At 43.0% G+C, this 23919-nt stretch overlaps 1 protein-coding gene across 23 annotated transcripts in view; it reads right to left on the bottom strand.

Moving 5' to 3' along the window:
• LOC122551917 (leucine-rich repeat flightless-interacting protein 2-like) overlaps window positions 1-23399 on the bottom strand; it is a 138935-nt gene extending 115536 nt beyond the window's left edge. For all 23 annotated transcript variants that reach the window (XM_087988923.1, XM_087988924.1, XM_087988925.1 and 20 more), the window contains exons 1-2: window positions 23251-23399; window positions 14948-15040 (exon numbers count right to left, since the gene is read on the bottom strand). In XM_087988923.1, the coding sequence (XP_087845049.1) occupies window positions 14948-15037 (90 nt within the window). In that variant the 5' untranslated portion in view covers window positions 15038-15040; window positions 23251-23399. The remainder of the gene's footprint in view (window positions 1-14947; window positions 15041-23250) is intronic.
• Between the last annotated feature and the right edge of the window lie 520 nt (window positions 23400-23919).

Genomic DNA, 23919 nt, shown 5'->3' with positions numbered 1-23919 from the left:
CTCCATTAGTCACTGGCTGCCATCTGAATAAGTTCCCTATTCTCTTCTTCTGCCAGTCAGCCAATCCTCTATCCATACCAGTACTTTGCCCCGAACAACTGGGCTCATATCTTATTTAACAATCTCCTGTGTGGCACCTTGTCAAAGGCCTGCTGAAAACTCAAATAGATTACGTTCCTTGGCTCTCTTTAGTCTAAGTTGCTCATCACTTCCTCAAACAATTCTAACTGATTGATCAGGCATGACCTCTTCTTGCTGAAGCCATGCTGACTCAGCCCAATTTTACCATGCACTTCCAAGTACTCCACAATCTCATCCTTTATGATGGACTGTAGACTTTTATTCAAAGAGGGAGGTGGAAAGCAGAAAACTGCAGGCCAGTTAACATCTGTCAGATGGCAAGTGATGGAAGCTATTATTAAAGCTTTATAGCAGGACTCTTAGAGAAGTTCAAGATAATCCAGCAGAGTCCATATTGTTTTGTGAAAGGGAAATCATTGGCCACAAACAGCACCATCTTCACAGGGCTCCCTCTGTACTGATTCTTATGATGAGGCTCTCTCTCAGACCATTAGAATGTCAGTACAGAGGCAATGCCACACCATCAGAGGATCAGAATGGAGACAGCGCCGCAAGTTGAAGAGTCACTATGGAGGAAGCACTGCACCGCCAGAGGACAAAACATGAAGGCTGCTACACTGTTGAATGATCACTTTGGGAAGATTCTCCTGCAGTCAGCAACACAATGAAATCTGGCTTTTGCCGGAAACGTCAATTTTCCTGCTCCTCGGATGCTGCCTGACCTGCTGTGCTTTTCCAGCACCACTCTAATCTGAACACAATGAAGTTGTCTGGCAAGAGTGACCCTTGTTGAAGCACTCTGAGAAGAAGGTTCTGCAGTCAGTTCTTGTTGAAAATAAATGCAAGGGTGAAACAAGTTCTATGGCTTTTAAGAAGCTGCTGTTGGGGATTATCTGTAAATTGCTATAAATTGGAAAAGGGTACTATTAAGCACCAGAAGTGAAAGTCAGGTGCAATATGATAAAGTCTTATAAATGAGTCAAAGGGAAAGAAAGTAAAATTAACATAAAAAAAGTAAACTGAAGAGTGAGGCAAGCTGTGGCAGGGGACTTAGTCCCATGTATTACTTGACCTGCAGTATATGGGAAATCGGAGATGCTCCGAGCAGTCTGGATGACCACACCTGTCAAGGGATGCACAGTTTAGCAATAAACCAGGAAACTACAGGCTAGTGAGTCTAACATCTGTGGTGGATACTTGAAAAAACTTCTGAGGGACAGATTCAATCTCCACCTGGAGATTCAAGGATCAATCAAACGTAGTCAACTGTGCTTTGTAAGGGGCAATCATGTCTAACAAATTTAATTGCAATTTTCAGGGAGGTGATCAAATGAAGGTAGTGCAGTTGATGTAGCTTACATGGCCTTGAGGAAGGTTTTTGATAAGCTCTCACATGCCAGGCTGGCTAAAAAGGTAAGAGTCCATGAGATCCAGAGCAATTTGTCAAATTGGCTTAGTGGTAGGAAGTAGAAAGTGTTGGTCAAAGGTATGTTTCTGACTAGAAGCCTGTGTCCAGTGGCCACGAGGTTTGGTGCTGGATACTTTTTGGTTTGATTTTGTACATCAAAAAGCTAGACATGAATAAAGGGGTATGATCAGAAATTTTGCAGATGATGGAAAAATTAATAGGGTGGTAACTAGCAAGAAGGAAAGCTTTAGACTGAGGATGACATAGATGGGCTAAACAAGGGCAAATGAAATTTAATGCAGAAAAGTGTAAGGTTCTGCATTTTGGGAAGACTAACAACGCAAGGAAGTACATGTTGAATGGTAGGACCCAAGCCGTATGGAGGATCAGAGGGGCTATCAGAGGTATGCATGTTCATAAATCCTTGAAGGCAACAGGGCAGTAGATTAGGCAGCCTTTATTAATCAAGGCATTGAATACACGACCAAAGAGGTTATGATAGAGCTGTATTTAACTGTGGTTAGACCATGGCTGAAGTACTGTGTGCAGTTCTGGTACTACCAGGATGTGATTGCACTAGAGAGGGTGCAGAAGAGATTCACCAGGGTGTTGCCCAGGCTGAAGCGATTCAGGATTAAAGAACGACTAAATAAGCTGGGGTTGCATCCCTTGGAGCAAAGAAGGCTTGGGGTGGATCTGATTAAGGTCTACAAAGTTCTAAGGGACATCGACACCACAGACGGGAGAAACTTGCTTCTGAAGAGGGGGTCAGTAAACATGGGGAACAATTTTCAGATAAGGAGGTGTAGAAGAGATGTGAGGAAAATGTTTTTCACCCAGAAGGTTCAGAGTATGTAGAACTCAGTACCTGAAAGAGAGTGGTAAGGGTGGGGCTCTTAAGAGGCAAGGACTGACTAGGGATAGTCAACATGGCTTTGTGCGTGGGAAAGCAAGTCTCACAAACTTGACTGAAGAAGTAACAAAGAGGATTGATGAGGGAAGAGTGGCAGATGTGATCTATATGGACTTCAGTACGGCGTTCAACAAGGTTCCACATGGAATACAGGGAGAACTAGCCATTTGGATACAGAACTGGCTCAAAGGTAAAAGACAGATGGTGGTGGTGGTGGAGGGTTGTTTTTCAGATCGGAGGCCTGTGACCAGTGGAGTGCCACAAGGACCGATGCTGTGTCCACTACTTTTCGTCATTTATATAAATGATTTGGATGGAAGCATAAGAGGTACAGTTAGTAAGTAAGATGACACCAAAGGAGGGCTGGTGGACACGAAGGAGGTTACCTCGGACTACAAGAGGATCTTGATAAGATGGGCCAATGGGCTGAGAAGTGGCAGATGGAGTTTAATTTAGATAAATGTGAGGTGCCGCATTTTGGGACAGCAAATCTTGCAAGACTTATCCACTTAGTGGTCAGGTCCGAGGGAGTGTTGCTGAACAAAGAGACCTTGGAGTGCAGGTTCATAGCTCCTTGAAAGTGGAGTCACAGGTAGATAGGATAGTGAAGGCGGCGTTTCCTTTATTGCTCAGAGTATTGAGTACAGGAGTTGGGAGGTCATGTTGCGGCTGTACAGGGACATTGATTAAGCCACTTTTGGAATATTGCGTGCAATTCTAGTCTCGTTCATTGCTGAAGGATGTCGTGAAACTTTTGAAAGGGTTCAGTAAAGATTTACAAGCATGTTGCCAGGGTCGGAGGATTTGAGCTATAGGGAGAGGTTGAATAGGCTGGGGCTGTTTTCCCTGCTGCGTCAGAGGCTGAGGGGTGACCTTATAGAAGTTTACAAAATTATGAAGGGCGTGGATAGGGTAAATAGACAAGGTCTTTTCCCTGGGGTCGGGGAGTCTAGAATTAGACAGCATAGCTTTAGGGTGAGAGGGGAAAGATATAAGAGAGACCTAAATGGCAACATTTTCACACAGACAGTGGTATGTGTATGGAATGAGCTGCCAGAGGAAATGGTGGAGGCTAGTACAATTGCAACATCTAACAGGCATCTAGACTGGTATATGAATAGAAGGGTGGGTGTATGAATAGGGAGGGTTTGGAGGGATATGGGCCAGGTGCTGGCAGGTGGGACTAGGTTGGGTTGGGATATCTGGTCATCATGGACGGGTTGGATCGAAGAGTCTGTTCCATGGTGTACATCTCTATTACTCTATCTATTTAGATGAACATTTGAATATACAAAGTGTACATGGCTACGAGCCAAGTGCTGGAAAATGGGATTAGAATAAAGGCATGTTTGATGACTAGCACATACATGATAAGCCAAAGGGCCTCAATTTGTGCTATCAAAATGCTAAGACTCTATGACTACAGTACGAAAGGAGCATCAGACTGCTGGAGGGTCAGTGCGGAGGGAGTGCTACAGAGTCAAAAGGTCAGCTTCTGAATCAGATATTAAGCTGTGACCCACTCTGCCCTCTCAAGTTGGATCCAAAAACTCCAATGACTCTTTCAAAGAAGAGTTTCCTGGGCAATATTATCCTTCTGAGAACAGCTTTATATAGCTCTTTGGTTCACCACATTGCTATTTGTGGGATCTTGCTGGGCATAAATTGACTATCATGCTTCCCACATTACAACAGTGACTACAGTTCAAATGTGGTTTATTAACTGTAATGCAGATTGAGATGTCATGTGTGGTTATGAGTGGTACTACATATATGCAAGTCTGTCTGTCTTTCTTTTCAATGTTGGAGATGTAACCAGTCAACTCTGACTCTGAACATTCAATAATGACTCAGGTCAAAGATCAAATTCCAATTCATGCTGTGTTCAGTAACAGGGTTTTACTGTGCAGGTCACAATGAGATAAAGATGGAGAATACTCCAGGTAGCAGCCATACTGCAGCTTTGTCTGCCCAACAAAGTCACCCAGACACTGGTACCTTATCTACTGGTGAGCAACCACCACAATGTACTACCCTCACCCTTTACAAAGACATAATGACAGGGGAAGTCTCTTCACTAAGACAAAGCCCTGAACGTGGTCACTGCAGTCAACATTATCAAAGCCTAAACACTGCAGTCAGAGCCAAGGGCAATTGCCATATCAGATCCTGACCACTACTTCTGTTATGTGGTCAGAGCCCACAGGAATTGCTGGTGCCACTTAACATGTTGACTCAATCACAAACCGATCATCCTTCTCTCAGTGTAAACATACAGAATGATTACAACCTCGATTACGTTGATTTCCAACTCTGATGCACACTGAACTCCAAATAGTATATTCTCACGGTTTCTTGGCTACTATCCACGCCTATCAGTGTGCAGCCTGCCGCCCAGGCCTTAAATGCTGGAATTCTCTTCCTTTACCTGCCCACTACCTTCCTTAAAGGGGCTTCTTACCAATTTGACCAAGCCTTTGGTACCTGTCCAGAAGACTGTATTCAATACTTCAATGCTGCCTGTGGAAAGAGGGGTGCATGGTTGGGGTAGGGAGGTGGAGAGTAAGAGTGTCAGAGAGAGGGTGATGAAGAATTGATGTCTTCAGGGAGTGAAGTGTTCAGGATTTCAGGTGGGTGATGGTTCAGGTCTTTTAGATGAGCAGGCAGCTGAAGGCAGATCAAGACAGGTTATGTTTGTTGATCAATCCCAGGGACAGGTTCTCTCCTGTCTGTGCTTTTCTGGTTGTTTTCTCCACTTTAGGAACTTGGATCATTTTCTGGAATCAACAATAAGTGGTTCAGTTAACTGACTTCCTTTCACTACATAATGTACCAACTTCTAGTGCAGGAAATGACACTTCCTTTAGTTTCGGAAAGAAAGAGCGGTTTGGCCTGAGGCTGTGAGACTGAGGGAAAACAAGGCCCATTTCTCAGCAGCTGCCTGAGGTGGTGGGATGAATCATGATTAAAACAACGCAGCCCTCAACACTGCAGCGCCTCAGGCTGCTAAATATAGACAGATCAAGTAGGCCCTGCTGCTCTTTAACCTCAAAGCCTCCAAATGTTTTTATTTTCTAACTGCTTGCTCAGAGAAAAAAAAAGCTAACTCCTCACATTTCCTATTGTAGGGAACCTGGGTTAACACCCTTAAATGTACATCTCCCTCTCTGTCTCATCGTCAGTTTAACTCCAATTTTCCACATCCTTCTGCCTTTCCTTGTTTCAGTTACTCCCTTTCTTCCACCACAGTCCTCCCCTCTCACAGGCTTTCCCTCCCTCTGTCACTCTCTCCCTTCCTTTCAGTCTTTCTCTCTTTGTCTCTGTCTCTGTCTCGCCCCCTTTAATGGTTTCTAAGGGAACTGTTCAGAATGACTGTACTTTTTAGAGTGAATATCACAGGTTGTGAGGCAGTGAATGTGACCCACCACCGACACAACAAACAGTGTTGATGCAGCTAAAAGTACAGTTCAATACAGAGTAAAACTTCTCCTCACAGCTTTAAACACTTCTCAGCCAGAGAGTGCATCGGTTCAATACAGAGTCGCATTAATGTCAAACTAGGGTCAGGTTATGTAGTGGAATGACATTCAAGTGATGCTACCCTGTGGCTATACTGAACTCATTTCCCTCACAACTGGAAGCTTTAATTCCATTGGTCTGGGCTGAACTTTGGCCTGTGGCTCACAAGCTAACATTCTCTTATTCAGACAAGTCGCTGATCCAAAAATAGGCATGAGATCTTAGCAATGCAATGCCTGAGTTAACCAGGGTGTGACTGTGTTATTGAGAAAGCTGAATACTCTCAGCACAGCTACAGGAGCACCTCAACTCAACTTAGCTTAGACGTAGAGTTATAGTAGGACTTGGATAATAACTCCAGTAAAACGGCACTTACAGTAGCTACCCTGTGATCTGCCTCTAGTTAGTTCACTCTTAGTTATGATTTAAATTCACAGAGCAATGCCAGTTTCATAGAGCCCCAGGAAATGTGCATACTACACAGGAAAGATTTTATTACCAAAGAAAGAGTGCAATGAAGATTCACCAGATACGTTCCCAGGATGGCGACACAACCCTTGAAGAAAACCTGAGTTTTGAAGAATGAGAGGTCATCTCATTGAATCCTACAATATACTTGAATGGAGAGACAGGGTAGATGCAAGTAAAATATTTCCCCTGGATGGGGAGTCTAGAACTAGGAGGCAAAATTTAAAGTGAGAGAAATGTCATTTAGATGACAGAGATGAGATGTTTTCTTTTACTCAGAGGATGGGAAGGCTTTGAAATTCTCTATCCCAGAGAGCTGGGAAAGCTCAGTCTGACTATATTTAAAGTGGAGACTGATAGATGTTTAATTGACAATGGTATATAGGGTTATGGATATAGTGTGGATAAAAAGCATTGAAGTGTTCAATCAGCCATTCGTGTACGAAATGAAGAAATAACCATGATGGACTGAATGGCATCCTCCAATTCATACAACATGAAAGCTGCCCTCAGTCGAACTCATCCAGCTTCTTCAACCCCACCCAAGATGGCTGAATAAGCTCCCTCCTCTCCTGCTTTGTTCCTGGGACTCAGTTTGCATAGTCAGCCATCCTGTTAAGAGGCCCCCAACTTGCAAAGAATTTGGAGGTGCAAATTCAAATTCTTGTAAAAGAATGTTTGAAGATCAGGAATTGGAGTCGCTGATTTGGCATAATCAGCAATCTGGCACAAATCACATCTGAGATACTTTTTTATGATTTTCACACAAAAATATTAAAAAATCATTTTCCATGAACTAACACAATAAGGGAACATTTTAGAACATAATTCTGATTGCTATAAAAACACTCTTCAATATATCAAGAAAAGTTTGATGAACAGGTTAATCAAAAACTAAGCATTTTAAATCAGTGTTAATCAATTGCTTTTGAAATAGCCAGATTTTAAATTATAAAAAATGAGTTTTAAAAAGATGTAAAAGTGTTACTCAGATTGGTTTGGATCCTTACAAGTTGCTTAGTCAATATTTAAATGGATTTTGCTCAAAGCCATGTTGAAACTGCCTAAGCATATTTTGATTTGTTATGTGCCTCTCAAAATCTTTTTTCCACTCGGAGTATCTTCAAAAGCCTGGAACATTATGTAATCCTGAAGCTGATCCTTTCTCTGTGGAGGTATGACCTGTTAAGAGGGCAGTGCAAGCTGTCAATGAATCTAACTCATCAAATGACAAAACCTCATGCTGCATTGAGTGGAATTTGTGCTAAAACTTCAGCAAGCAGATGTGCCACTTACAGTATTATTAAGGGAATAGTCACAAAAAAAATCTGCCCAAATTAGCATGAACTCCAAAGCCAGAAATCAAACCTTGGTTCACTTGCCCCTACCCTGAACTCTGCCATGTCCTAATCTATCACACAGTGCAGTATTTAATTCCCTCCTATAATAAGCCAAACATTGAGACCCTAACTGTGTAAAGGAGACCATGGCTCCTACTTAGTTCTCCACACCTTCACTTACCATTACCATCTTGAGGCAAAAGTGAGGACTGCAGATACTGGAAACCAGAGTTTAGATTAGAGTGGTGCTGGAAAAGCACAGCAGGTCAGGCAGCATCCGTGGAGCAGGAAAAATCGACGTTTTGGGCAAAAGCCCTTCAGCAGGCTCCATTCCTGACCTGCTGTGCTTTTCCAGCACCACTCTAATCTAAACACTTACCATCTTGAGCAACTTCCCCCATTGCACTGGCTGCACTGACCTAGAGCTCTATTGATATGATTCATCTTTTTCTAACCTCACTTCTTCACCATCTCATCGCAAGCACCTTTCCTGCAAATGCTCCATCTGCTTCAAGCTTCACTGCGCATAACCTAACCTATATATCATTCTCCTTGATCACCAACTGCAATTTACAATTTCCATCTGTTTGTTGGACATTACCCATCCATTTTTCTTTAACCTCTTGTATAACATTGAAGAGTTCAAGTCACAATGAATATGCATTCCTTTAAGCATGGGAGAAGTGAATTCAACTGAATTTAAAGATTAGATTAGATAAAAAAAAGGAGAGTTGCCAAAAAGAACAGCAAACCTGAGGATTGGGAGTATTGGAATTTAAATGTGGGAGCGAATAACTAAGAAATTGATTTTGAAAAGAGAAAACAGGATATAAAGGAGGAAACTAATCAGAGACATAGAAACAGATCATCAAAAATTCTGTTCGTAAATAAAAAGACCTCAGCAAAAGTAAAGACGGGTCCCTTAGTTGCAGTACCAGGAAGGATTATAGCAAGGAATAAGAAATTGTCAAAAAAATTGACAATTGTTTTGTCTTCAGGGCAGAAAGCAGAAAAATAAACAAACATTCTGGAAATAGTGTTGAATTGAAAGTTTTGTGATATTAAGATATTTAAAGGAGATAAAACTAGTAACAAAAGAGCACTGGAGAAATTAATGAGATTATAAACTGAAGAATGCCTAGAATCGGATGACCTACATTCTCGAGTTTTAAAGAGGTGGCTACAGAAATTGTTCGCGCGTTGGTTTGGATCTTACAGAATTTATTTAAATTTGAATTATCCTCCTGTTGGAAGGTACAACATATAGTCAAAAAGGGAGGGAGGGAGGGAGAAAACAATGAAACAGCAGGCAAATTAACTTGACATAGTCAATGGGCAAATGGTACAATTTCTGATTATGAACATGATTAAGAGGCCATTTAGTAAACCATAATATGATTAGGCAGGTTCAACATGGTTTTATGAAAGGAAAATTATGTTTGGCAAACCTGTCAAAGAGTGGTTTGAGGTTACAACCAGAAGACATTATTACACAGAATTAGGACTCCTGGGATTGAAGACAATTTATTAGCACAGATTGAGAGGTAGTCAATGGACAGAAGACTGTAGGAGCAGGAATAATTGTGAGAAATATGCTGGGTGCTGTAAGGATCAGTAGTTAGGTCTGATTTATTCCCTAACTATATTAAGGATTTAGTCAAGGGAACTGAACATCATGTAACCAGTGTCTGGTAAGACAAAATTGGTTGAGATTGTAAGTAGACTGCAAAGTGGGTAACTAGGCAAGAATATGGCAAATGTAATATCAAATAGCGAATTGTGGGTTATCCACAATGGTTGGAAAAATGGATAAACAGAATACTTTGCAAATGGAGAGTGTTGGAGATGTGTGGTATTCAGGAGAGTCTGGGTTCCTTGTTCATGAGCCACAGCAAGTTAATGTGCAGCAGGGAGCAGGCAATCAGGAAAGTGAATGATATATTAGCTTTTATGACAAAGAGATTTGAATACAAGATTAAAAAGATCATGCTCAATTATTTGGGGACTGGGTGAAGCCACACCTAGCACAGTGTGTTAATTTTGGTGGTCTTCCCCAAGGATGTGTATTCATCTCTCATTTGGAAGTTTCACCAGACTAATTTCTGGGATGGTGAAACTGTCCCATGAAGAGAGATTGAGGAGACTGAATTTATATTCCTCAAAGTTTACAGGAATTAGAGGTGATTTCACTGAAACATGTAACATTCTCAAGAGTTTTAACAGGTTAGATGCTGAGGAAATGGTTCCCACAGCTGAGGAACACAGGGCCCCAGTCCCTGGGTGAGGGATCGGCCATTTAATACTGAGATGAGAAAAAATATTTTCACTCAAAAAGTTGTGAATCTTTAAACTTCTTCAAGGCAGAGAGTTCTGGATGCTCAATGTTTTGTACATGTAAGACAGAGGGGGATGTATTTTTGAAGACTGAGGAAATTAAGGAATATGGGAATACTCAGGAAGAAACAGTTCGCAGAGAAGCCATGATCGTACTGAATAGTGGAACAGGCTTGAAGGTTTGAATTATCTACTCCAGTACCTATCTCTTATGCTCACATGTTCAAATATATAATAAAAATGTTCAAAGAAAATGAAAAGAAAACAGTGTTTTTCTCTCTGATTGCTCACAGCAGTGCCCAGGAAACCAATTTTTAATTCCCAGAGACTCCAGGACATTTATAGAGAATTGGCAACCCTGGCTGCCCAGTCAGAGGGCTCGGTACATGTTGTTTACCATGCACCTCCCCCCTCACTTACAAACTGACACACACCCTGTTCGCACTCACTAGTATGAAGGCCAACTGAGATATAAAAATAGGCCTACTGCATTTTCTAAACTGACATGAGAGACAGAGAGAGAGACAGATAGATTCCATAGAGAGAAAGAGACAGGCAGTCAGAGATAGAGAGACAGCTAACCAGAGGGGTACAGATCCCACAATGAGCAATGCAACACATACTCCCACACTTTACTGCTTTCACCACAAGCACTCAGTGTTACAGTATTTACACTGGACTCTGTGAACACAATTAACAGCTCCACATGTGCAGCATGAGTGTTGCTGGGGCCAGTGAGGAGTAGGTAACATTCTGATTGCTGATCTGCCTCACAAGAGGGCAATCTAACTTTTTCCACCATGCCACCGATTCTAAACCATTGGCCTTCACTCGTGCAGTTGCATCATGAGTCACTGCAGTAGTTTGCAGCAAAGTTAAGTGAGGGACCTCACATCAAAGAATCCGAAAGGCATTTTGTAAACCCTTAAACTAATTCCTTGGCAATGTCTTCCTCAAGTTAAGTGAACAGCAACAGTTAATTGTTGCTGGAAGAATAAAATATACATGATACACAAAACAAGGGTGAATAATAGGCGTGGTACACCTGGTTTGGGGAATCATATACAAATGACACTCAAGAGCTAAGGGGAGTTCAAAATACAATTGAAGTATGTGTAACACTTGTCTTAGGGATTAAGATTTACCTGGCACACAGGGAATGTTAAAAAATGCCAGACCTCAGGCTGAGTCTGGTGAGGAAGCAGAGATTTCATGCCATGCAACAGTCAGTGCAGTGCTCCAATCTGTCAATATCAACCCTACCCCTGTCCAAAAGTCTACTCAAATTGATTAATTCCTGGAATCCTGAAACAGATCGTTGCAGGTCGCACTGTAAACCTGTTTCTTTCACCAGCAAGGTCCCAGCACTAAGCTGACACACACCATCTGTGGAATAAATTCCCATTTAACTCCCTTTACACACAACCACACAACATCCACCTCCACCAACACCCCCCCCCCCCCCCCCCCCCCAAGCCCTACCACCAAAATGTGCTAAAGTCATTTGAGCCAACTGATACTTGGGTACACTCCAACAGAAACTGCAAAGTGGACCAGCTATTCAACAATAGAATGGTTCAGTCAAATTCATTCAATTCTTATCAATCTTCCAAGGTTTTTGTACGTGAATCCCAGATCACTCAGACCCTACTTGTTAAAAATTATACCATTCAATTTCAGTTGCATTTTCTCAGTCCTCCTGCCAAAAGATAACACTTCATAATTCTCAGCATGAAATTTCATCAGACATATATATGCTAATTTATCCAATCCATCTGTGTCATCTGAAAAGTTTGCAATGGTGCCCTGAATACTCAAATGATGATCATTACTTTTCATCAAAAAGAGCAGTAGTCTCAATCCTGATCCCTGGAGAATATGTCTGAATACATCCTTCCAGTTGGAAGAACAGCCATTCACCAATGCACTCTGCTCTCTTCACCTTATACAATCTCATAGCCAGGTGGAGAACAAAGGGCTATTGACATAGTCAACAAGAGTGACATGGAAAAGTCCAGAAGGTCAGGCAGCATCTGAGGTGCAGGAGAGTCGACGTTTTAGGCATAAGTCTTTCATCAGGAATGTGAAAGGGGAAGGGGGATGAGAGATAATTACAGAGATGGGGGTGTGGCGGAGTGGAGGGAAGGTAGGTGAGAATCATAGAATCCCTACACAATGTGGAAAAAGGTGGTTCAGCCACACCAAGTCCACACCAAAGAGAATCACACCTAGACCTATTCCCCTACCCTATTATTCTACATTCCCCTGACTAATGCACATAACCTATACCTCCCTGAGCACTAAGGGCAATTTAGTATGGCCAATTCACCTAACCTGCACATCTTTGGACTGTAGGAGGAAACTGGAGCACCCGGAGGAAACCCATGCAGACACGGGGGAGAATGTGCAAACTCCACACAGACAGTCAGCCGAGGCTGGAATTGAACCAGGGACCCTGGTGCTGTGAGGCAGCAGTGCTAACCACTGAGCTACTGTGTTGCCCATGGGAAGGTGATAGTGGACGCAGGTGGGGAGTAATTGTGATAGTTCAGTGGGGAGGGTGGAGCAGATAGTTGGGAAGGAAGATGGACAGGTGGGACAGGTCAAGGAGGATGGTGCTCAGTTGAAGGGTTGGATCTGTAATGAGGTTGGGGGGTGGGGGTGGGGGGGTGTAGGAGGAGGAGATTTGGAAACTAGTGAAGTCAATGTTCCTGCAGTGGGATTGAGGGGATCCAAGGCGGAAGATGAGGCATTCTTCCTCCAGTTGATGGGTGGCTTTGCTTTGGCAGTGGAGGAAGTCCAGGACTTGCATGCCTTTGGGAGAGTGGGAGGGGGAGTTGAAGTGGTCAGTCACAGGGCGGTGGGTTGTTTGTTAAGTGTGTCCTAGAGATGTTGTCTCTAGTGTTCCATGAGTTGGCGTATTGTCTCCCCGATCTAGAGGAGACCACACTAAGAGCAATGGGCACAGTATCTGAGGTGTGTGGATGTGCAGGAAAATCTCTGCCGGATGCGAAAAGGCCCTTTGGGGCCATGGACGTAGTTGAGGGGGGAGGTGTGGGTGCAGGTTTTGCACCTCCTGGGGTGGCTAGGGAAGGTGCTGGGTGTGGAAGGTGGATTGGCGCGGTGCATGGATCTAACAAGTGAGTCGCTGAGGGAAAGGTCTCTGTGGAATGTAGATTGGGGTGGGGAGGGAAATATATCCTTGGTGGTGAGATCTCACTGAATATATTTCCTTCTCCACCCCTGCGTCCTGCAGAGACCATTCCCTCCCCGACTTCCTTGTTAGGTCCATGCCCCCAGCAACCCACCCTCCAAACCCAGTGCCTTCCCTTGCCACCGCAGGTGTATTGAAACCTACACCCACATCGAAGCCCTCATCTCCGTCAAAGGCGCCAAAGGATCTTTTCACATCGATAGAGATTTTCCTGCACATCCATTCACCTCATCTACCGTGTCCAAAGCTCTTGGTATGGTCTCCTCTACATTGGAGAGACAGGATGGCAACCCGGTGAGTGCTTCAGGGAACATCTCTGGGACACACACACCAAACAACTCCAATATCCAGTGGCCAACCACTTCAACTCCCCCAAGGACATACAGATCCTAGGCCTCCTCCACCGCAAAACCAAAGCCACTTGCCAACTGGACGAAGTACGCCTCATCTTCCACCCTGGGACTCTTCAACCCCATGGCATCAACATCGACCTCACTAGTTTCCAAATCTCCCCTCCCCCACCTCATCCCAGATCCAACCCTCCAACTCAGCATTACCGTCTTGACCTGTCCCACATGTCCACCTTCCTTCCCACCTATCCGCTCTACCCTCCACCAACCTATCACAATTACCTCCCACCTACCTTTCCCACAGCCTCACCCCCACCACTCTATTTATCTCTCATTCCTCTTCTCCCCTCCATGTTCCTGATGAAGGGCTTATTTCCGAAATGTCGACTTGCCTGTGCCTCGGACGCTGCCTGACCTGCTGTGCTTTTACAGCGCCACCCTTTTCGACTTTCTCTTTTGTTTGCATACACTTGTTAACAGAATTGAAGCCTATTATATGGTACATTAGGGGTCTTCTGAAATTTCACATAAATACACAAACTATCCTCATGACTGCTGCCATTTCATACATATCAGAAAAAGAAATTACAGCAATTACTCAAGATAGAGCAACATATTACAAAGGAACAGAGAGAAAGGAAGAAGAGCTGGGGATGGGTGGGAGGTGGCATATGCACAGAAAGGTACAAATGTGTGTGATAGGGAGGAAGAGGGATGGAGAGAGTGAAGGAGAGATAGTAGGCAGGGAAGAGGGATTGGGAGAGCATTCTGAGGTAAAAGAGAGGATGAAACTGGGAAGAGAGTGAGAAAGAGGCAGATGTGGGAGAGAAAACAGAGAGAATGATTCAGGTTGAGAGAGACAGAGCCAATTATAGATGCAGAAAGGAAGAGAACAAATATAGATGCGGGAAGAGAGAAAAATAGACAAGGAGACATTCTGGTAAGAGGAGTGATGCAGGTAGGGAGAAAGACAGAGTGAGCAAGTAAGGCAACGAGAGTAAGAGATAAAGTCAGGTAGCGTGGGGAGAAAGCATGAGAATGAGACAGGCAGCAAAAAAGAGAGAGGCAGACAGACACACCAAGTGAGAGAATGGGGTAGGAAGGAAGCAGTTGGAAAGAAACTGAGTGAGAGAGGCAGGGGAAGAGATAAAAAGGTAGACAGGGAAAGATGCAAGGGGAGCATGGTGAGGGAGAGACAGAGAGAGAGAGACAGAGAGAGAGAGAGAGAGAGAGACAGAGACAGAGAGAAAAAGAAAGAAACAAACAAAGGAGAGATTCAATCTATGTGATCAGAGTTATCTAATTATATTCCAGCCTTACCTCTCTGGCAATTAGATTTAGGGCATCATCTTCTGCAGACAGCCGTTCCCGGTTGGCAATCCTTTTCCTACCAGGTCCTTGAGTCCCCATTTCCTGATTATGTTAGAAATAAAACATTAAATTCGCATGCAAAATAAGCTAACATTACAGAGTTACAATTTACTAGCTGGATTTGAACCCGCCTCCTTGCCCTAACCCAGTGTGGAAGTCACCCTGCTCTGGGTTGGGTGTGTCTTCAGGCAGAGAAGTGGACACAAATCTTTGGTATTCACGATCTTTAGATTTTCCCTTTGGTACTTAGTGTGACAACAGTCCAGACGCCCCCTCTCTGATAATCCAAATCTCCCTCAATGAATTTGACTTTTTTGTCTGGATATCTCTGTCCTACATTTGTCCAGCTAATTCTCTGGATCCTTTTCTCCTTGATCGCAGTCCCTCCCTGCATATTTGAGGCATGTTGTCTCCTAATCTGACACATTGTTTTCATCCCTCATTTTGTTCCTTTATTTCTACATTTGATAACTCTCTCCTTTTGTGTGGTATGTTATCACACTGTCCCTTGCTTTGGTACACTGCTTGTTTATCAGTCTCTCTCATACTCCACCTCTCTCCACTTCTCCACATGGTACACAGATCTTCCCTCTATTTGGTACACTGTCACTCTTTCTTTTTCTCTCTCTCTCTCTCTCTGTCTCATTTCTATACTGTCATCCTCTCTCTGCCTCTTTGGCACACTCACTGTCTTTCTCTCTGGTACACTGTTTTTCTCTCTCACCTGTCTCTGTTGCTTTGGCACACTCTTTCTCCTATGGGGAGATTTGAGGAACCACAAAAGCAAATAGACCCTGATGAGAATAATGAACAGGCCTCCTTGCAGTAGTCAAGATATTGGGAAGAAAATAAATCAGGAGATAGAAAAGGCGTGTAAGAAAGGCATTATTACAATAATCATAGGGAACTTCAGTATGCAGGTGGACTGGGAAAATTGGGTTGGTAGTCGATCTCAATAAAAGGAATTTCTGGAGAATTTACAAGATGGGTTTTTGGAGTAGCTTGTAGTCAAGCCCACTAGGGAACAGGCAATTGTGGATCTGGTAGTGCATAATGAGGCAGACTTGATTAGGGAGCTTAAGGTGCAGGAACCCCGAGGAGACAGTGATGGAATTCACCCTGCAGTTTGAGAGGGAGAAGCTGGAATCAGATGCAACAGTATTACAACTGAATGAATATAACTAAAAAGACATGAGGGAGAAGCTGGCCAGAGTTGATTGTAAGGGGAGCCCAGCAGAGAAGACAGTGGAGCAGAAATGGCAGGAGTGTCTGGTTATAATTCGGGAGGCAGTGCAGAAATTCATCTTATGGAAGAAGGAACATACTTAGAGGAGGATGAGGCAACCATCTTTGACAAGGAGAATCAGGGACAGCATAAAAGAAAAGGCATCCAATATAGTGAAGATTAGTCAGAAGCAAAGTTAGTAGGATTGGCAAGCCTTTAAAAGCCAGCAGAGAATGAGTAAAGAAGCATTGGTTGGTGGGGGGGGGCAGGGGGCAGCTATAAATTTTGAAAGCAAGCCAGCTATTAATATAAAAGAAGACTACAGGAGATTTTTTGAGATATCTAAAAAGGTAAGAGAGAGGCAACAGTAGACATTGGGCCGCAGGAAAATGAGGTTGGAGAAGTAATAAAGAGAAGCCATGAAACGGTGAGGAACTGAATAGGTACTTTGCATTGTAAAACACCAGTAACACAGTGCTCAAGCAAAGTATATTCGGGTCAAAAACAAGGATACCCAGGGTAGGTACAGCCAGCCTCGGATAACCAAGAAAATAAAGGAAGGCATCCAATTAAAAGCTCAGGCTTACAAAGTAACCAAGAGTAGTGGGAAACAGGAAGATTGGGAAAACTTTGAAAAGCAACAAAGAACCATGAAGCAAGCAATAAAGAAAGGAAAGATAGATTAGAATATAAAAACAGGTAGGAAATGTTTTTATAAATATATATAACAGAAGAAGGGTGGCTAGTGGATGAGAAAGGGGAATTGATATTGGGTAATGCTGAAACGGCCAAGGCCTAGAATAACTATTTTGTGTCATTCTTCACAGTGGAAGATGTTTCTAATATTCTAATGTTAGAATACAATGGGAGGTGACGACCTCAGTTCAATTGTTTTCACTAATGGGGTAGTGTTGAGCAGACTTGAGGGTCTAAAGGTAGGTAAGTCCCCTGGTCTTGATGGAATGCATCCCAGGGTGCTGAAAGAAATGGCGGATGTTATAGTAGATGCGTTAGTGGTAATTTGCCAAAATTCATTGGACTCTAGGCAGGTCCTGGCAAACTGGAGACAGCGAATGTCACGCCGCTGTTTAAAAAAGGGTGAACTACAGTGCAGTTAGCTTAACATCTATAGTTGGGAAAATGGTAGAGGCTATAATTAAAGAATAAACTGTGAGACATCTGGATGGAAAGGGTTCCATCAGGCAGTTGCAGCTTGGATTCCGAAAGGGAAGGTTGTGTTTGATAAACTTACTGGAGTTCTTTGAGGATGAAACAAGTGCAGTAGAGGCAACTTCATTAAATATATTCAAGACACTGTTAGAAGGGGTCTTTGCATAGTAGGGGAACTAAGAGTTATGGGAGAATGCAGGTAGGTGGATGGATGGATCAGCCATGATCTTAATGAATGGCAGAACAGCCTCAACATGACAAATGGCATACTCCTGCTTCTATTACTATGAAACTATGAATGAAACTATATACCAGAACTTCAAAAGAGTCAGGATGCAGAGGTGAGTGTAATGGCCATCACAAAGGAGAAGGTGCATGGAATCTGAAAGGTGTGAAGGTTGAGAAATCATCCAGACCAGATGGACTTGTCAGCACAGTGGTCAGCACTCCTGCCTCACAACGCTAGGAACCCGAGTTCAGTTCCGGCCTTGCATGATTATATTGAGTTTGCACATTCTTCATATGTCTGCATGGTTTTCCACTGAGTGCTCCAGTTTCCTCCCAAAGTCCAAACTTTTGCAGGTAAGGTGGATTGGGCATGTTAAATTGGCCCATAGCATCCAGGAATGTGCTGGCTAGGTGGATTAGCCATGGGAAATGTGGGGTTATGGGATTGGGTAGGATAATCTCGGAGGGTCAGTGCAATTTTGATGGTCTGAATGGCCTTTTACTGCATTGTAGGGATTCAATGATTGCACCCTAGAATGTTGAGGAGATTGAAGAAGTGATCTTTCAGGAATCACTCGAATCAGGGAGGGTGCCAAATGACTGGAAACTGGCTCCAGTAATACTCCTGTTTAAGAAGGGAGAGAGGCAGAAGGCAGGAAAATATATGCTGGCTAGCCTGACCTTGGTTGTTGGTAAGATTTTAGAGTCCATTATTAACGATGAGATTGCAGAGCACTTGGAAGTTCATGACAAAATAGGGCTTCACCAAGCAGGGGTCACGCCTGACAAATCTGCTAGAATTATTTGGGGCAATAGCAAGTTAGACAAAGGAGATATTTGAATTTCCAGAAGGCCTTTGACAAGGTGCTGGACAGGAAACTGCTAAATAAGACAAGAACCTATTTGGTATTAGGAACAAGATATTGGCATGGATAGAGGATTGGCTGATTGGTGGAATGTAGAGAGTGGAGCTAAAGGTGTCTTTTTCAGGTTGGTTCCATAGTGGTCTGTGTTGGGACCACAACAATTCATGTTATACATGAACAATGTGGATAAAGGAACTGAGGGCCTTGTTGCTATGTTTGCAGATAATGCTGAGATAGGTGAAGGGATAGGTAATGTTGAGGTAATGAGAGGTTGCAGAAGGACTTGGACAGGCTAGGAGACTTGGGCAAAGAAGTGGCAGATGGCATACAATGTGGGAAAGTGAGGTCATGCATTTTAGTAGTAACATTATTCTAAATGGAAATGCATTGAATATCTGAAGCACAAAGGGATTTGGAGTCATAGTTTAGGATTTTCTAAAAGTTAACATGCATGTTCAGTTCACAATTAGGAAGGCAAATGCAATGTTGGCATTTATTTCAAGAGGGCCAGGATATAAACGCATAAACAAAAACAGAAATTGCTGGAAAAATTCAGCACATCTGGCAGCATATATGGTGAGAAAACAGAGCTAAAGTTTTGGGTCCAATGACCTTTTGACAAACAAAAGACCTTGAGGGTACAAGGTTCATGGTTCTTTTAAAGTGGAGTCACAGGTAGACAGGGTAGTGAAGGTGGCATTTGATTTACTTGCCTTTATTGGTCAGTTCATTGAGTATAGGAGTTGGGACGTTATGTTATGGCAGTACACATCATCTGGTTAGGTCACTTTTGGAATATTGTGTTCAATTCTGGCCTCCCTGCTACAGGAAAGATGTTGTTAAACGTGAAAGGGTTTGAAAAGATTTATAAGGATGTTGGTGGGGTTGGACGGTTTGAGCTACAGGGAGAGTCTTAGAGTCATAGAGTCCTATAGCACGGCGACAGACTCATTGGCCTAAACTGGTCTATGACAACCAAAACTGTCCACCTACATTAACCCCATTTCCCTGCACTTGGTGCTCCGGTTTCTTCCCACAGTCCAAAGATGTGCAGGTCAGGTGAATTGGCCATACTAAATTGCCCATAGCGTTAGGTAAAGGGGTAAATGTAGGGGAATGGGTGGGTTGCGCTTCGGCGGGTCGGTGTGGACTCGTTGGGCCGAAGGGCCTGTTTCCACACTGTAAGTAATCTAATCTAATCTAAAAATTGAACCCAATACTCCAAGTGCAGCATCAACAATGTCCTGTAGAACTACAACATAACTTCCCAACTTCTATACTCAGTGCCCTGACTGACGAAGGCCAGTATGCCAAAAGCCTCCTTCATTGCCTTGTCTACCTGTGACTCCACTTTCAGAGAACTGTGAACCTGAACTCCAAGATCCCTCTGTTCCACTACACTCCTTAATGCCCTTCCATTCACCGTGAAACTCCTAACTTAATTTGACTTTACAAAATGCAAGACCTCACACTTATCTATATTATACTCCATTTGCCATTTCTCAGCCCACTTCCCCAGCTGATCAAGGCCCTGCTGCAATTTCTGATAACCTTCTTCACTGTCCAAGATACCGCCTATTTTAGTGTTATCTGCAAACTTATGCATGTCTTGTACATTCTTATCCAAATCATTGATATAGATAACAAATGGCTATGGGCTCAGCACCGATTCCTCTGAAGAATCCGACTAACTTGTCCTGTTCTTGGCAGCATCCAAGGATTCTCCTGTTCCTTGGATGCTGCCTGACATGCTGCGCTTTTCCAGCAACACATTTTCAGCACTCTACTAGTCACAGGCCTCCAGTCTGACAAGCATCCTTCCAATATTACCCTCTGCTTCCTATCATCAAGCCAATTATGTATCCAATTTGCCACCTCGCCCTGGATTCCATGTGATCTTACCTTCCAGAGCAGCTTACCATATGGAACCATATCAAAGGCCTTACTGAAATCCATATAGACATCTCCACCCTGCCCTCATCAACCTTCCTGGTTACTTCAAATAACTCTCACAAATTCATGATCTCCCATGCACATAGCTGTGCCGACTGCTCCTAATCAAACTGTGTCTTTCCAAATGCATGCATTTCTTATCTCTCAGAATCTTCTCAAGTGATTTACCAACCACAGATGTTATGCACACTGGTCTATGGTTCTCAGGTTTATCTTTGCAGTCCTTCTTGAATAAGGGCACAACATTAACTACCATCCAGTCTTCTGGGACCTCACCCATAGCTAACGATGATGAAAAAGTCAGCCAAGGCCTACGCAATTTCTTCTCTAGCCTCGTGCAGTGTTCTTGCATATATCTGGTCAGCACCAGGAGATTCATCCACCTTCATACATTCTAACATGTCCAACACCTCCTCTACTGTAATATAGATTGTCCCCAAAACATGACCACTAACTTCCCCAAGTCTTCACGTCTTTCTCCACAGTAAACACAGAGGAAGTCTTTGAGGATCTCGCCTGTCTCCTGCAGTTCTACACACACATGCCCACTTTGGTCCTTGAAGGGTCGTATTTCCCTCTCCAGTTATTCTTTTCCTAAATAGATTGGGGCTATTTTCTTTGGAGTGTCAGAGGTGGAGGGATGACCTTATAGAGGCTTATAAAATCATGAGGGGCATGAATAGGGTAAATAATCAAACCTTTTTTTCAGGTTAGGGGAGTCCAATGCTAGAAGTCATAGCTTTAATGTGAGAGGGGAAAGATTTAGAAGGGACCTAAGGGGCACCTTTTTCACACAAGGGGTGGTGTGAGTATGGAATGAACTACCAGAGGAAGTGGTGGGAGTTGATATAATTACAATATTTAAAAGGCATCTGGATGGGTACGAGTAGCATGGACAAGTTAGTCGGAAGAGTCTGTTTTTGTGCAGAAATGAGCAGAAATGTACAGCTGAGGCTTTATGAGGTGCTAGTCAGACCACATTTGGAATATTGTGAACAGTTTTGGGCCCTGTGTCTAAGGAAGGATGTGCTGACATTGGAGGAGGTCCAGAGGAGGTTGACAAGAATGATCCCAGGGATGAAGGGATTGTCATATGAGGAACAGTTCAGGACTCTGGGCCTGCACTTGGTGGAGTTTAGAAGGATGAAGGGGATGTCATTGAAACTTACAGAATATTGAGAAGCCTGGATTGAGTGGATGTGGCAAAGATGTTTTCACTAGGGGAGATGAGGACCTCAGGGCACAGTCTCAAAGTGAGGGGATGTCTCTTTTAGAACTGGGATGAGGAGGAATTTCTTCAATCTGTAGAAGTCATTCCTGCAGAGGGCTGTGGAGGCCATTGAGTGTATTCAAGACACAAATTGTTCAATTCTTGACTGATAAGGAGATCAAAATTTATAGGGAGAAGGCAGGAGAGTGCAATTAAGAAATATATCAGCTATGATGAAATGGTGGAGCAGACTAGATGGGCCGGATGGCCTAAAATTGCTGCCAAATCCTGTGATCTATTTGATCCTCTCTCTCCCTTTGATCCTCTCTCTATATGTTCCTCTCTGTATATATGACAAACTATATCTCTATATGATCCCCACCTCTTGCTGTCAGTCTCTACTTGTTCCCCTTTCTCCTTGAACCCCTCTCACTACTTCTCTATTTGATTCTACCTCCCTCTCTATTTCATTCATACTCTCTTCCTCTATTTGACCCTCACTTTGACTCTCTTTCTGACCCCCTTTCTGCCATTTGATTGTCTGTTTCACTCTCTCCCTATTTGATTCTGTCTCACGATCCACACTCTCTTTGATCCTCTCTCTCTCCCTTTATTCAGTCCTCTCTCGTGATTCGACTCAATCTTTCTCTCTTTGACCCACTCTTTCTATTTGATCCCTTTCTCTATATGATCAACTCTCTCTCTTTCTATGGTCCACTTCTCACTGTGTGATCCTCTCCCTCCCTATTTGGTCCACTCTCTCCATATTCAAATCCCTCTATAAAAATACAATCAAATATCTCTCTAAGTAATCTGCTCTATGTTTGATCATCTCTATGAACCACTCTCCCTCTCTCTATATAAATACAATATTTTCTGAGTCTACTTGATGCTCTGTCTCTATTACTCTCTCTTTGTTTCAGTCTATTTCTCTATTTGATCACCCCTCTATACAAATATGATTCAGTCTACATATACATTTGATTCTCCCTCTCTATTTGGTCCATTGTCTCTATATATTTGAATGATCAACACACTCTCTTTTTGATTCTATCTTATATATTCTGTCTCTGTGATTGTCTCGACTAGATACAGTGTCTCTATTTCATCCTCTAGATCTCTCTACTTGGTACACCATCTCTCTTTCTCCCTCAAGATACATCACCTCTGTTTTTACTTGAAGCATAATTTCCATCTCTCCATTTATTTGATCTCTGTCTCCATTTGATCCTCTGCATTTCTCTATTGAATCCTATTATTTCTGTGTTTGATCATCTTTATTTGTAAGTCTCTCTCTCTATTTGATCATTGCTATTTGTAATATTGTATTTGTTACAGTGTCTCTATGTATTACTGTCTCTTCCTATTAGTGTCGATTTGATCCTCTATCTACTTCCATCTCCCGATGTTACATTGTATCACTATTTGGCCCTTTCAATTTGTTACAGTGTGTATTTCTATTTGATCCTCTCTACCCCATTTGTTACACTCTCTCTCTGTTATTACAGTATCTCTTTCTGATCTACCGTGTCTCTCTATTTTGGTCCCCTCTCTCGCTCTCCCTAATTCAATGTGCCTGATCTGACAGCTGTCTTCTTACCAGCGGCTGATGACTGCTCTGCTCCCCACGACTCTGTCCTCTCCCTCCTGCTGCTGCTGCTGCTGCTGCAGTTACCGCCGCAGCCGATCCCCGGGCCTGGCTCTGACTCTGACTCTGACTCCGGCTCCGGCTCCGGATGGAGTCCTCACCGCCGCCTGCAACATATTCCGGGGTCGGCCCAACTGCTTAAAGGCGCCGTCCCCGGACCGCAATACATGTCGGCCAGCAGTGAAAATCCCTTTAATTCTGACAGTTACTCAGAACCCACACCCCTCTCCCAAAGTAAATGAACTCAATCCCCAAATTAACAAGAATGAACTGATCCATGTCTATTATAATGCTCTAGCCCCTGCGTGTATGAAATTAACACCGTTATATAAAATTATCCCAGCCCTGAATTAAATTATCGCCAATTAAATTACTCTTGCCCCAGTACATATACTAACACATTACCCCAGCTCAAACACATAATTTTCCAACCTCAATATAAATTATGTATCAACTTACATATATTATCACCCTTATATATGTTAACCTGGTCCCATGTATATTAGATTATACTCGATTCATTTTTTATAATTATATTAGCCCCTTATATGTGAAAGGATCTCCACCCTACATAATAAATTATCTCACTTCATACATATTATCTCATCCCTATATATTTAA

This window comes from Chiloscyllium plagiosum, unplaced genomic scaffold (genome assembly GCF_037043375.1).
Source record: "Chiloscyllium plagiosum isolate Xiang-an unplaced genomic scaffold, Cpla_swu_hap1 HiC_scaffold_7, whole genome shotgun sequence".
Lineage (NCBI taxonomy): Eukaryota > Metazoa > Chordata > Chondrichthyes > Orectolobiformes > Hemiscylliidae > Chiloscyllium > Chiloscyllium plagiosum.
The sequence above is the reverse complement of the archived record's forward strand: the minus strand, read 5'-3'. Positions and strand labels throughout refer to the sequence as shown.